The 14,300-nt window shown below is 64.6% G+C and overlaps 1 protein-coding gene across 1 annotated transcript in view; it reads right to left on the reverse strand.

Moving 5' to 3' along the window:
- SSPOP (SCO-spondin) overlaps window positions 1-14,300 on the reverse strand; it is a 35,773-nt gene that overhangs the window by 8,244 nt on the left and 13,229 nt on the right. The window contains exons 38-78 of the mRNA XM_085540834.1: window positions 14,169-14,223; window positions 13,970-14,080; window positions 13,615-13,833; window positions 13,413-13,510; window positions 13,013-13,154; window positions 12,733-12,919; window positions 12,575-12,644; window positions 12,261-12,486; window positions 11,911-12,039; window positions 11,660-11,830; window positions 10,593-10,757; window positions 9,937-10,116; window positions 9,670-9,792; window positions 9,456-9,585; window positions 9,232-9,357; window positions 9,065-9,156; window positions 8,773-8,946; window positions 8,430-8,594; window positions 8,105-8,357; window positions 7,982-8,028; window positions 7,717-7,887; window positions 7,184-7,312; window positions 6,725-6,870; window positions 6,550-6,644; window positions 6,426-6,478; window positions 5,678-5,836; window positions 5,402-5,481; window positions 5,151-5,320; window positions 4,952-4,998; window positions 4,670-4,870; window positions 4,220-4,390; window positions 3,954-4,136; window positions 3,183-3,279; window positions 2,850-3,073; window positions 2,236-2,388; window positions 1,407-1,573; window positions 1,049-1,209; window positions 736-956; window positions 623-658; window positions 360-533; window positions 55-264 (exon numbers count right to left, since the gene is read on the reverse strand). Coding sequence (XP_085396960.1) covers window positions 55-264; window positions 360-533; window positions 623-658; window positions 736-956; window positions 1,049-1,209; window positions 1,407-1,573; window positions 2,236-2,388; window positions 2,850-3,073; window positions 3,183-3,279; window positions 3,954-4,136; window positions 4,220-4,390; window positions 4,670-4,870; window positions 4,952-4,998; window positions 5,151-5,320; window positions 5,402-5,481; window positions 5,678-5,836; window positions 6,426-6,478; window positions 6,550-6,644; window positions 6,725-6,870; window positions 7,184-7,312; window positions 7,717-7,887; window positions 7,982-8,028; window positions 8,105-8,357; window positions 8,430-8,594; window positions 8,773-8,946; window positions 9,065-9,156; window positions 9,232-9,357; window positions 9,456-9,585; window positions 9,670-9,792; window positions 9,937-10,116; window positions 10,593-10,757; window positions 11,660-11,830; window positions 11,911-12,039; window positions 12,261-12,486; window positions 12,575-12,644; window positions 12,733-12,919; window positions 13,013-13,154; window positions 13,413-13,510; window positions 13,615-13,833; window positions 13,970-14,080; window positions 14,169-14,223 — 5,911 coding nt within the window. The remainder of the gene's footprint in view (window positions 1-54; window positions 265-359; window positions 534-622; window positions 659-735; window positions 957-1,048; window positions 1,210-1,406; window positions 1,574-2,235; window positions 2,389-2,849; window positions 3,074-3,182; window positions 3,280-3,953; window positions 4,137-4,219; window positions 4,391-4,669; window positions 4,871-4,951; window positions 4,999-5,150; window positions 5,321-5,401; window positions 5,482-5,677; window positions 5,837-6,425; window positions 6,479-6,549; window positions 6,645-6,724; window positions 6,871-7,183; window positions 7,313-7,716; window positions 7,888-7,981; window positions 8,029-8,104; window positions 8,358-8,429; window positions 8,595-8,772; window positions 8,947-9,064; window positions 9,157-9,231; window positions 9,358-9,455; window positions 9,586-9,669; window positions 9,793-9,936; window positions 10,117-10,592; window positions 10,758-11,659; window positions 11,831-11,910; window positions 12,040-12,260; window positions 12,487-12,574; window positions 12,645-12,732; window positions 12,920-13,012; window positions 13,155-13,412; window positions 13,511-13,614; window positions 13,834-13,969; window positions 14,081-14,168; window positions 14,224-14,300) is intronic.

Genomic DNA, 14,300 nt, shown 5'->3' on the forward strand with positions numbered 1-14,300 from the left:
CCCGGGGCAGAGCAAAGCCCCTCGGGGCGCCGCCCACCCCCCGGCCACCCCCACCTTTGCACGCCTGCAAGTTGCAGAAGCGGCGCTGCACGAAGGCGCTGAGGATCCCCGGGCACCAGCGGCCGCCCGCGCCGGGGGGGCTGTAAGCCCGCAGCCGCTGCTGCCGCCCCACACCGCAGCTACGGGAGCACTCGGCCCACGGCCCCCACGGCGCCCACGAACAGTTCAGACCGGCGCAGTCCTCGCCTTGGCACGGGGGGACGTCTGCGGAGACGCGGGGATGGCAGCGCTGCCGGCCGTGCCACGCAGCGCAAAGACCATGGGGGGGGGCGGGGGGGCGCAGGGGGGGAGAGACCGACCTGAGCAGAGGGGAAGGTTGCAGGGCTGCTCCTGGAAGCTGCCCCCGCTGCAGGCGGCCGACCGGACACACGCGCGCTCGCGGGTCTTGGTGGCCGGGCGCTCGGGGTGCGTGCACGTCTTGGAACAGGGGCTCCAGGGGGACCAGGGCCCGAATCCTTCCTCTTCTTCCACACCTGCCCGGGAGCGGGGCGCTGGCAACGGGGGGTGCCCGGCTGCGAGGCCCTCCCTGTCCCAGATGCCCCCCCCGCAGCACAGCTCTCACCTGGGACACCGGGCTCGGGCTCCGTGGTGGGGGTGGCTGCGGGGAGCAGAGCACGCGGTGTCATCTCCGCATCCCACAGCCGCGGCACGGCGGGGCGCGGGGCCGATACGCACCCGGGCACTCGGGGCTCTGGCAGTATTTGCTGTCGGAGCGTGGCCCGGCGCAGTCCCGGCCCCCCCGGGCGGGCTCGGGGTTGGTGCAGCCCCTCCTACGCGTCATCACCCCCAGACCCCCGCAGCTCCGCGAGCAGCTGCTCCAAGGACCCCAGGGCGAGAAGCCGCCGTCCCGAGGGCACACGGGCTCCGAGCAGTTGAGGCGGCCGTGGAGGCAGGTGCTGGCGAGGGGACGACACGGGGTGAGAGCGGAGTGGGCGCAGTGGGTGGGGGCTTGGGGGGCTGTGGGAGGGGGGAGGGGCCGAGTGCTCACCAGGAGGTGCAGGCGGAGTGGATGGTGCTGCCTGGCGGCACCTCCTGGTCCAGAGCCAGGGGCGATCCCTGGATGTCCAGGAGAGGAGCGGCTGCCTGGGGGTCGGCAGGGCTGTTCCGAAGCTCCCGCAGGACCTCGGCTGTCAGCACACAGGGGCACTCCTGCACCGCGCACCAGAGACACATCCGTGGGGTCAGGGAGCACCCATGGGAGCAGGGAGCGCCCACAGCCCCAGGGAGCACCCACGCCAAAGTCACCCCCCGAGCACAAAGGGACCAAGCAAAGACCCCTCAGCCAGGCAGTGTGCAAGGAGGAGGCTGCGCCCATGGGTGTGCGGGACCCCAGTGTGGGTGCTCACCTGCAGGCAGTGGCCGTGGTGCAGCAGGGTGCCGGCGGGGCAGTGGCAGCCCTCCTGGCACCCCCCGGGGAAGCAGGCGACGCGGCCGGTCAGGTGGGCGCAGCTGTAGGGGCAGCCCTCGCCCCGCTGGCACTCGCGGTACAGCCGTCCCGGGGGGCAGCCCGCCTCTGTGCGAGGATGGGGCTGAGTGTGGGCTGGACTCAGGGAGGGGCGTCTTGGAGCCTCCAGACCCCCCACTGCTCCGTCCCTGCAGCTCTGGCTCATGTGCAGGGACACGGTTTGTGGATGCCAGCCCATTTGTGCGCTCCATGCCGCCCCGCCCACCGCATCACTCATCCACCAGGCGCCAGTCCATCCAATCCAACCCACCCGAGGGCCCTGTCCCACCCCACACACCCTGATCCTTCCACCTACTCCCTGTCACCCTGTGCCACCCCGTGTTCCCTCAACCACTGTGTTCAATTCTGTGCCACCCCATCCAACCCAGGCACGCTATGCCACCCCATCTGCCCCCTTCCTCCTCAACCCACCCCATAGCATCCTGCACACACCGTGCTGCCCCATGCCCCTCCATACACGTGATACCACTTTATGTAGTCAGTGCCACCCCCAAGGACACCATGCTGTCCCATGCACACCCTCCCAGCCCATGTCCCACCACCCACCTCATGCCACTCCATCTAATCTGTGCCACCCCAAGCACCCTGTGCCACCCATGTAACTCCATCCAATCTGTGCCACCCAGTGCCCCTCCACGCCACTCCAAGGACCCCACACCACCCCATGCCCCCCCAAGCTACCTGTGCTATCCACAGGGAGCAGCACTCACCCCGACACACGTGGATGTTGCAGGTCTTGCTCTGCAGGGCCAACCCTGGGCACCCCCCATGGGGGGGGCAGTCCCGATGGCGGAGCTGCTCCCCCCCACCGCAGGAGACACTGCAGGGCCCCCATGGGGACCACTCACCCCATGGCTCCTCCTCTGTGGGACAGGGGAAAGGGTATGGGGGTGACAAAGGACCACAACCCACGTGGCACTGGGGCTGTGGCAGCAGTGGTACCACATGGCACTGCATGGCACCTCACTGCTCTGTGCAGGACTGCACTGCACTGCATAGCATCGCATTGTGCCACAGGGTGCCCTGCAGGGATCCCCACTTCACCCTATGCCACCCACAACTCCCCCCCTTGTGCTACCCCATGGCACCCCATTCATCCCAGGCACCCTGTGACAGCCCATACCATGAATGCTCTGCATCCCACTGCACCCCATGCATCCTGTGCATCCCATGTACCCCTAGGCCATCCCTTGACACCCCATCCATCCCACATGCCCCACGCATCCCGTGCCCCCCACGTACCCTATATACTCCATATACTCCTATATACTCCCACCATACACCCTGTGCTCTCCATGCCCCCCAGCTGCCCCACAGCCCCCACCTGGGCAGCCCTCAGTGGCAGGGCAGGGTCTCTGGCGCTGGCTGTGCCCAGAGCAGCCCCGACCCCCAAGTTGGGGTGTGGGGTTGTTGCACTGGCGGGTGGCAAGCTGGGTGCCAGCGTGGCAGCCTGGGGAGCAGGGGGACCACGGCCCCCAGGGGCTCCAGCCCCCATCCACATGGCATCCAGGCTCTGCGTGGCATTGCAGTGTGCCAGCCTTGCATGTGCTGAGGGACAGGGAGCAAGGTGAGGGATGGGCCAAGTGCCATCCCTGTGCACCAGGATGGTCCCATGGGGTCCTCTATGGGGGCTGGGTGTGAAGATGGGGGTTCTCACCAGTTCTGGCAGCGTCTCTGCAAGGTCTCACCAGGCTGCAGTTCCTGCACGGGGACAGTTCCATTCTGCTCCCAGATGCTCCCATTCTTGGAGGGTTCTGTGGGGGGCACAGGCACACCATCACCTGATGCAAAACAGCATCCTTCACCCCAGAGCCCAACTGTGCCCCACTCGTGTCATGGCACAGCCCCTCCCTGCATTCTCTGCCATGGCACTGCATGGTGCATCCCATCCTTGCAACCCTGAAGCACTCTGCATCCCAACCCTGTCGTCCCATTGCATCCTGTACACCAGTCACTTCACAACACCTCAAACACCACCCTTGCAAACCTATTGCATGCTGTACCCCACCCCATGGTATCCTGCACATCATCCTTGCAATTCCATAGCACCTTACATCCCATCTACAGTACCCTACATTCATCCCTGCCCTCCCATAGCACTCTGCACCCCATCCATGCATGCTGTGTGCAATCCCAACCATCTCCTTGCACCCTGCACCCCATTCCTGCCATTCCTGGACACCATGCCCCCATCCTTGCAATCCCATGGCACCATACACCCCATCCCTGCACACCGTATCCCATCTCTGCCACCCCACTGCAACCTACATTCCAACTCCACCACCTCATAGCGCTCTGTACTCCATCCCTGCACTCCCATTTCATCTTGTACCCCAAATCTGCACCCCGTACCCATCCCCACCACCCCACTGCACGCAGCACACCCAGACCACCACCTCGCATGTCCCCATGTGTCCCCAGCACTCACCCCACACACAGCGGCAGCGCTCTGGGGGCACGCAGTCGCTGTCCTGCAGCAGCTGCCCATGGGGACAGGCGCAGGTGGGCAGGCAGCGGTGGGTGGCCATGCAGGCAGTGTCCTCCCTCAGGTCCTCGCAGGAGTGGGGACACGGCTTGCCGCAGGCGAAGACCACCAGACCGCCACCACACTCTGCAGGGAGCAGCGGTGTGTTGGGGGAGATGGGAGGGGGGGTGTCCATAGTGGTGAAGGGATCATGACCCCAGGAGCCTCACCTGGGCAGGTGCTGGTGGCCCATGGGCAGGCCCGGCTCTGGCGTGCCTCTCCAGCACAGGGCAGCCCCCCGAAGCGGGCAGGGGGGTTGGAGCAGGAGCGGGTGCGCACCGTCTGCCCCCCGCAGCCCCCACAGCCTGACCAGGGCCCCCAGGCACTCCAGGCCCCATCCTCTGTGAGGGGAGAGAGATGGGCACTGAGCATGAGGCATCTGCAGCATGGCCCCCCCAGGCCCCCACTTCAGCACTTCAGCACCCCCAGAATGGCACTCGTGGACACCAAGCATGGGGCAGCCCCAGCACGGTCCCCCCACCATAGAAATAACAGGCACTGACATCGGGCAGACCCAGTGGGCACTGAGTATGGGATACCCCAGAACGGCACTGATGGTGGGCACTGAGCATGGGACACCCACAGTACAGCATCCCCAGGCCCCTTCTCCCAGCACCCACCAGGGCAGGGTGGCATGGAGGGGCACTCCTGGCGCTGCAGCTGCATCCCGGTGTCCCCGTGCCCCTCCTGCCCCCCGGGGCAGCCCGGCCCCCCCTGCTGTGGTGCAGGGCAGGAGCAGACACGGTGCCGCATGGCAGCCTCATCCCCGCAGCTCCTCGAGCATGGCGTCCACGGGGACCACTCGCACCAGGCACCAGGCACTGCAGATGGGGTGGGGGCAGTTGGCAGCATCTCTTTGCACAGTGACACTGTGTTCCCTCCATGGGGACCCCCACACTCACCAGGGCAGGGCAGCCCAGTGCACAGCAGTCTCCCCTGGGTGCAGGTGCTGCAGGCAGAGAGCAATGAGAGGCAGGGATGGGGATGGGGTTATGGAATAGGGATGAGATGGGGACGGAGCTGTGGATGGGATGGCAGTGGGGATGACAATGGGGATGAGGTGGATGCTATGCCCTGCTGCCCTCACCCTCCCCCACTCACCAGTTGTTGCAGCCATCACCACGTGGCACACTCTGCCCCGGCTGGTGCCGCTGCCCGCTGTGTGCATCCAGGCAGGTGCAGTTCTCTGGGGCCACACACGCTGTGCCTGCTGCATCCAGCAGCGTGCCGTTGGTGCAGTAACAGCCGGGCTGGCAGTGCCACGTGCAGTGCTGCCATGGGGACATGGCCCTGGTGAGCACCGGGGACATGATGAGGGGATGGGATGGGGACAACGAGGGGTCACCACTCACTGAGATGTCATCGCAGGAGCGGGGACAGGGGGGCCCGCAGTGGCTGAACACCGATCCTGGCACTGCGGCACAGTCAGGAGCTGTGGAGGAATGAGCCATCAGCACAGGATGGCCCCCCATCCCCATCCCCATCCCCATCCCCATCCCCACCCCCATCCCCATCCCCATCCCCATCCCCATCCCCATCCCCATCCTCATCCCCATCCCCATCCCCATCCCCATCCTCATCCCCATCCCCACCACCTCCTGTCCCCATTCCCAGCTCTGAGCACTCACGGTGGCAGGGCTGCCGGGCGCAGGGACGCTCCTGAGGCTGTGGCTCTGCGCAGTGCGCCCCGGGATGTGCAGAGCAGAAGCGGTACCGGCGCTGGTAGCCCAGCCCGCAGGAGGCTGAGCACTCACTCCAGGGGGTCCAGGGGGTCCAGGGCCCATCCACTGCCCCAGGCATGAGGTGTCAGCATGAGCCCACCCACAGCATTGGCTTGGGGATAGATGGGGTGACTGGGAACTTGCTTCAGGGCAGGTTCCCTCGTTTTGGAGCAGATTCATCACTTTCGGGGCAGACCCTTCCCCTTGGGGGCAGATCTTCCCCATCTGGGGTCAGTTTGTCCCTTTTTGGGTACATCTCTCCCTTTCAGAGCAGGTCCCCCCCTTTGGGGCACACCAAACCATTTTGGAGCGCATCACTCCCCTCTGAGGCACATTCCTCCATCTATGGAGCACTCCTTTGGGCAGGTCTGCACTATTTTGGGGTAAATCTTTCCCTTTTGGGGAACGTTCCTCTCTCTCGGGCAGGCCCCTCCATTTTGAGGCAGGTCTCCCCCAGTTTGGTTGCAGACTCCCTCCCTTTAGGGCCAGGTTCCCAGGCAAAAAGGTCCATGAGTGAGACCCCCATTCCTATTGACACAACCCAGCCATGGCTACAGGGGGACATGTGGGGCAGCAGGAGGGGACCCGCAGTGCCACCAGATCTGGGGTTGGCACTGTCCCTGCAGCATGGGGCTGGCGGGGATCTCACCCTCACCGTCACTGCAGTCCTCCTGAGAGCAGTTGGTGACCCGACCGGAGATGCAGGAGCTGGGGACGAAAGGCAGTGGTTGGCGGGGGGACAGCAGTATCCAGACCGACCCCCCCAGATGGGCACTGACCACTTGTGGCAGCCCTGTGGCACGACATCCCCAGGCAGATAGAGGACACCATCCACCGCACAAGGACACTCCGCCTCAGCCACACACTCATTGTTCTGCAGGGACACGGCAATGTGCTGCTGTTTGGGGGTGCCTGAACAGAACCCCCCCTCACCCCACCCCCATCTCCACTCACCAGGAGCAGCATCCCTGGGGGACAGTAGCAGCCAGGGTGGCAGCCCTCATCAGCCAGGGGGGCTGCATTCAGCTCTGCACATGAAGCCGGGCCCTGGGAGCACGCCTGCCACTGCTTGCCTGGAGGGCAGACCCCCGGCTCCTTGCCTGGGGAGGGAACACAGCTGAGCACCCCCAGCTGGGTCACCATGCTTGGCAGCAGTGATACGCAGCTATCTGCCCACTGGGCGACCCCAGTGTGGGGTATTATGGGGTGGACACAGCTGTGAGCCCCCACCATGTGCATGGGGCACTGGGAGAGCCTGGGGATGGCACGGCGGGGGATGCGGGGATGAGAACCATGGAGGGGGGGGGACAGAGGCTGCTGGGAAAGGGGCTGCTGGAAGGGACAGACAGAGGGATGGATGGACAGAGGGGTGGAGGGAAGGATAGATGGACAGACAGACAGATGGGGGCTCACCAGGGCAGGGTGTGGGGTTGCAGGTGCTGAACTCGAGTCTGTGCAGGGGGGGACCAGCCCGTGTGCGGTTCCTGTAGCCACCACCACAGGGCACAGAGCACCCCGACCACGGACCCCATGGTGCCATGGCTGCTGTGCACACAGCGATTTTGGGTGCTGTCTGGCTCTGCAGCCACCCCCATAACCCCCCAGGATACCCAACCCAGGGGCACCCCCATGCCATGGACAGCCATCCAGGGGGTGTCCTCTCCAGGGACACCTGGTGCAGGGACACCCACCCCATGGGCACCCACCCCATGAGACACCCACCCGCAGACCTTCCCCAAGAACAGTCCATGGCACCCACCCTTTGGCACCTGCCCTAAGGACACCCACCCCAAGGCACCCACCCCATGACACCCTCCCTAGGGATGCCCACCCCATGACACCTACTCAATGACACTCTCTCCAGGGACAACCCCCCAACATCACCCTCCCTAAGGACACCCGTTCCTGAGACCCTCCCCAGTGTCCCTGGGGTGAGGACCGCTCACCAAGGCAGGGCTGCAGGCTGCAGAACTCCACGTCCATGCTGGGCCCCTGGCAAGGTGGATCCCCCCTGGCCAGGGGGGGCACAAGGGGCACCCGGTACCGCCGTCTCATCCCCACATCACAGCTGTGGCTGCAGGTGCTCCAGGCCGTCCAGTTGCTCCAGGTGCAGGGCACTGGTGAGACATGGGGACTCACTACACCCAGCCCTCCCCCGGCACCAGGAGGTTCTGGGACCCCCCCATCCCCACAGCTGCCACTCAGTGCTACCTGGGCAGGTTTCTGTGCTGCACACCATCTGCCCGGACACACAGGTGCTGTGGGAAGGGGCAGTAAGCAAGGGGTGAACATGGGGTGAACCCCCCCAGGTCTCATCCCCAGTGCACCCCGCACCAGTTGTTGCAAGTATCAAGCACAGCGATGTCCCCCGGCTGGTACAGGTGGCCACGGTGGTAGCAGAGGCAGTGGCTGGGTGGTATGCAGGTCCCGTTCTGCAGCAGGAGCCCAGCAGGGCAGTGGCAACCAGGCTGGCATTGTGCAGTGCATGCCACACCAGCACCCAGGTCCTGGCAGATCCGTGGGCACTGCCCTGCTCTGTGCTGGCACTGCTCTGCCGTGAGGTACTGCATGGTGTCAGGGCACTGTGCTGCAGGGGACAATGGGTGCAGGGCTGGTGTCAGTGCTAGTGTTGCAACCCCACGTCCCATGTGTCACTCACCTCCGCAGGGCTGGATGTTGCAGTCGCGGGTCTGGAGGTGGGATCCCATGCACTCAGCACCACCAAAAGCCGGGGGGGTGCAGGTTCTGCTGCGTGTCTGAACACCGGCATCGCAGGGAGCAGAGCACTCAGACCAGGCAGACCAAGGCATCCAGACACCTGCCACTGCAGGGAGATGGGCTGGGACTACACCTCGCTATGAACCCTGCCTCACCATGGGCACCCACCACTCCATGGGCACCCGCTCTGCCTTGAGGCACCTCACACCCCACAGACCCCCATAACAGGGTCTCGGTGATGAGTTGTGCTCCCCCAGACCCACAGCCCCCCTGGTAGCACCCACCCGGGCAGGGAGCTGTGTCACAGGGCTCCTCCTGCACCCCCAGCCCTGGGCAGGCCCCCATCCCCTCGCAGTGCCGGAAGCGGCGCCGCCGGCCACTCCGGTCCACGTGGTGGAAGCAGCTTCGGGAACAGGGGGACCATGGAGTCCAGGAGCTCCAACCGCTGCTTGGTTCAGCTGGGACAGATGGACACACGGTGCTGGAGCAGCCACTGCAGGCACCAGGCACCCGCAGGGCAGTGGGTGAGGAGGGGGCAGCAAAAGTCCTGTCCGCAGGGTGTTGGCGTGCACGTACCGGTGGCACAGGGTGTGTGGCACTCACGCACTTCCCTGGTGTCCCCATCACACGGGGCTCCACCATTGGCTGCTGCAGGGTTGGACGGGGACCTGTGGGGACAGTGCTTCGTTGTCCCACATCCCCACTCAGCACCATGTGGTCAGGTCCCCTGCCCAGACCCACACCTGAACCTCTCCTGCGTGCCCACACCACAGCTGTGGTCACAGAGGGTCCATGGTGACCAGGCAGACCAGGCGCAGGCGATGGGACAGGCCATGTCCTCGCATGTCACCACCCCGTCCTGGCACACGCTGGGGACAGAAGCTGGGTTCAGCCACGGGGACAGAGAGAAGTGCCTGGGGTGGCCCCGGCTGTAGGCAGGGCACAGGGACACGGCATCACCACTCACCATCGGCTGCAGCCATCCCTCAGGAAGACTTGGCTGGGCAGCCAGCGCTGCTGGCCCTGGTGACAGTGGCACTGGCTGGCATTGACACAGGTGCTGTTCTGCAGGAAGAGCCCTGGCGGGCACCGGCAGCCTGCCCAGCAGCATGGCATCAGCTCCAGCACACCGACAGCAGCACCCAGCCCCCACCCTGCGCTGTGCCCACCCCGTCACTCACCCTCCTGGCAGGGGCTCTGGCAGCTGCTGGTGGCACTCAGGTCCCCGCAGACTTGGGGGCAGGGTGGCACCAGGCCCTGCGCACAGTCCCCATCCTGCACCAACACCATCCCAGGGCCGCACTCTGTGGGAGCAGAGCTGGGCTGCTATGGGGGACAGGATGCTCCCCCATGTCGCCCTGGTGCCACAAGTGACCCCACAACGTCGTATCCCCATCCGATCACACCCAGCCCTCCATGCCCCCACCCCGGTGTCCCCGCTGCCATACCTCGGGTGTCCCCACAGGGCTGCAGGTTGCAGGACTGGCTCTGCAGGTCCTCCCCAACACAGGGCTGGCCGCCGTTCTTGGGTGGGGGGTCAGTGCAGCTCCGGGTGCGGCTCCGCATGCCCCCCCCGCACTCAGCATCACAGGAGGACCACATGCCCCAGGCTGCCCAGGCACCAGGCACTGGGGGGAAGTGGAACAGGGGCAGTGTAGGCACCCACTGTCCCCTGCCCTTGTGGCCCTGCTTGTCCCTACCCCCTTTCAGCTGGGCCGCACTGTTCTGGTGCAGACTGGGGACCCCACACAATCCCCTCTCAAGGCCCCCCATTCCACTCTGCAGTTGCAGGGATGGCTGTGTCAATGGGGCCGGTGTGCAGGGATGAGCCACCCACTGTGTTGTGCTACTGCATTGTGGCACCGTGCCCCACCACCGTGTCCTGCCACCATATCCCATCACCATGAGTTGTCACTATACACTGCTATCCTGCCCCACCACTGAGACCCACCACCACACACCTCCACCATGCCCTGTCACTGTGCTGTCATTGTGCCTCACCACTACTCAATGACCCCGTTCTGTGCCATACTCTGCAATGATATCCACTCCCCCAGCCATCCCATTGCAAACACTGCCATGGTGTGAGGCCTGGGTCCAGTACCTGGGCAGGCACGCAGGAAGCAGGAGCGGGTATCAAGGCGGGGGGTGTGGCAGGCTCCCCCAGGCAGGGCACCCCGCAGCAGGACCCGCTGGCGGGATGTCACCCCCAGCCCACAGGAGCGGCTGCACTGGCTCCAGCCACCCCACGGGGACAGGATGCAGTCGACTGGTAGGGATGAAGCAGGGTGAGGGCTGCCCTGGGGCCTCCCCATGCTCAGAGTCGTCCCCTTTGGAAAGGCCCACTGGGATGGAGTCTCTGCTCAGCCCCTCCTGGTGCCCCCCAGCCCTGATGTCACCAGTCTCAGTGGCACCAGCCCTGGCGCTCCCAACACCTGTCCCCTAGGTTTCCCAGTGGGGCAGAGGGCTGGAGCTGGCCAACACAGGATGCTTGGTGATGAAGGGATGCTCTTTCCCCTCCCCAACCCCATGCCTTTCCCTCTCCACATTCCTATCCCCATCCCTGTCCCTCATCCCTTCTGCATTCCTGTCACTGTCCCCATTCCCATCACAGCTGCATTCTAACCCCCAATACCATCCGCATTCCATTCAGTTCCCTTCACTATTAACACCTTCATCCCCACCATTACAATTCTATTCCCATCCCCTCTCCATCCCACCCCCATTCCATTCCATTCCATTCCATTCCATTCCATTCCATTCCATCCCATTCCATTCCATCCCATCCCATTCCCATTTCCATGCCCACACCATCCTATCCCACCCCATCCCCGCCCCAATCTCATCTCTCCATCCTGCCCCCACCACCATCCCAGTCTCTCTCCCATCCCATCCCCATCCCAATTTTATCTCCATCCCCATCCCATTCCATTGCACCCCATATCAGCCCCTCCCCATCTCGATCTCAAATCCTCCCCATCCCTTTGTCATCTCCATCCCCATCCTACCCCCACCTCATCCCCATCCCATCTCTATCCCTATCCCCATCCCCACCCCCATCTCATTCTCACTCCATTCCTATTCCATCCCTAGCCCCATCTCCTCTTCTCTCCATCCCATCCCTATCCTGAGCCCACCCCCATCCCATCCCTATCCCATTCCCCCACACACCACAGCCGCTCTCATCGGAGCCATCAGCACAGTCACGGTTCAGGTCACAGCGCTTCTCCAGGACCAGGCACTCACCGGTGCCACAGGAGAACTGCTTGGGGGAGCAGGTGGGTGGGGGACTGCTGGGCCAGGCCAGGGCTGACAGGGTGCTGCTGGAGGTGGGGAGGGCTCCTGTGGGACAGGACCTTGTGTTGAGCTGGAGCTCAGCAGCCCCAGGCTCTGGGGGGACAGGGGGGTCCTGGGGAGCTCACCACAGTGCGCCTCATCAGATCCATCCAGGCAGTCCTGCTGCCCATCACAGACAATGTCTGCATCCACACAGCCCAAGGCATCACAGAGGAACTGGTCCGGGGGGCACAGGAGCCGGGGCAGGGGCAGCTCTGGTGGAGAGCAAGGGCTGTGGTGTGGTCTAGTGGCACAGGTGGGACCCCTGGGCCATCACCACCCACCTCACAGCACACCCAGCCAGCAACAAGTTGTGCACTGTCCCCACATCACCCTGGGTACGTTCATATTCCCACCCCTGTGGTGTCAGGTGCTGGGGAGGTCATGCCCCCACTCTGACCCTATGCAGAGCTGGTGTCAGGTCACACGTCCTTACCAGCAGACGTTGGAGTGGGGACCCCAGTGGGAGGCGCAGGCAGGGCAGGTGGTCCCGTCACAGGGTATGACACTGCCACTGCTGCCATGTCTGGGGAGGGAGGGCCAGCAGAGGGTGGCCCCCCAGGGGTGATGGTGGTGGTGGGGACACCTGGCAGCCTGGTGGTGGATGGCACAGCAGGGCTGGTGGAGCCAACAGTGAGCCATGCACTCGTCCCTGCTGGCACCTGCACACGGGGAGATGGGTGTCACCAAAGCTGCTCTGTGTGACACATGGCTCCTGCCCCCCTCTTGCCCCCAGGTCCCATGACTCACCACTGCTGGGGGGGCCACAGGTGGCTCTGCAGTCAGCCCCAGGATGCCGGCACTGCCAGGGGGTGTGAGGCTGGAAGATGCAGAGCCAGGAGGTGAGGGGCTGTGTGCCCCAAATGTGGCACCCCTGGGGCACCCCCAGCCCCCACCAGCATCAGTACCTGGCAGGGTGGGTGGGCAGCATGGTGCTGCCGGGGGGCTCACAGCCGGCCTCATCAGCACCACCGGGGCAGTCAATGACACCATTGCACCTCCAGGATGCCGTGACACAGCTGACCCCACACCAGAATTCCCCCATGCCACAAGATGCTGGTGTCACTGTTGTCACCTCTGCCAGGTCCAGGGGCACTTAGGGGAGAGGGAGAGGTGGGCATGGAGAAAAGGTCATGGGGGGGAACACCCACAGCACAGCACAGCACAGCACAGCACAGTGCAGGGTACCTGTTGGGCAGCCCAGCAGCTCAGCCCGCAGGAAGATGGCGTTGTGGAAGCGCAGAGGGAGGATACGGACGTAGTGCGCCTGCACCATGTGGCCCAGTGGCTGCACCACTGGCGTGGTGGCATCCCAGTTGCCCTGGAAGAGCTGTGGGAGGGCAGTGGTGAGTGTGAAGGGGTGCACACCTGGGCACATACCCGTGCACACACCCATGTGCGCCAGCACACCTGCACCCAGCCACACATGCAGGGAAGGGGATATGGGGTCATCACATTACTGGCTGCAAAGGGACACTTGGTGGCACTTTGGGACATCCCTGTGCAGCCCCCCTCCCCCTCCACACACACATGCAAGTGGCTTTGGCACAAGCAGCACCTTGGGCTCCAGCAAGCTGCTGGCAGAGACCTGTTGGTAGTCGTGCCAGCGGTTCCCATCAGTGCTGAACTGCAGCTGGAAGGCAGTGATGAAGGCATCCCCAGCCCCGGCCCCCTGCACCACCACCCCTGTCAGGGGAGATGTGGCATGTATTGGCACACAGCTGCATGCTCTGGCGCCAGCACCAGTGCAGTGCCTGTTGTGGTGGTGCAGCTCGGCACACAGCACCCACCAGTGAGGTTGGTGGTCTGCAGCAGATCCAGCTGCAGGAAAGGTGGCTGGGAAGGCAGTCCAGGGGGGGTGTCAGCTGGGGGGGCCCAGCCCTGCAGCTCAAGCCCTGGGGAGATGTGGTGCAGGCGGGCGGCATGAGCTGGGTGCTGCTGCTGCTCGGCCGAGGCATTGAAGCTGCTATCGGGCAGGGAGGTGACACCCAGGGGGCTGTAGCAGGGGTCTGTGGGCAGAGGGAGTGGGTTTGGAGGCATGGAGCTGGCCCTTTCCTCCCACAGGGAGGGCACGACCCCACAGGGTCTCATCCTTAAGAGAGGGAGGTGTGTGGACACAGGACACTGTGAACAGAGCTTTCATACCACCCGGGGGAGGAAGCGGGAACGTGGGCAATGGGCTGCCAGGGGGCTCTCCTGGGATGGTGCTGGGGGGCTCCACTGTCAGTGCCGTGGGAACAGCTGTCACATTGTCACCTGCAGTGGGGAACAACCATCTGTGCAGCACCCAGGTGCCAGCAGGCACCCAATGGGGCTGTGCCCCCCACACCCCAACCAGGCTCACCTATCTGTGCACAGAAGCAGCAGGAATCCCCCTTTCCCTCCACCAGCACCTGGCCCTGAGTAAAGAGAAGGCCCTGTCACCACCCGAGCACGGTGATGGCACTGCCACATCCCACTTCATGCATGGAGAGTG

The sequence above is a fragment of the Coturnix japonica genome, chromosome 2 (assembly GCF_054131305.1).
Source record: "Coturnix japonica strain WE chromosome 2, WE-NBRP24, whole genome shotgun sequence".
Taxonomy (NCBI): Eukaryota; Metazoa; Chordata; class Aves; order Galliformes; family Phasianidae; genus Coturnix; species Coturnix japonica.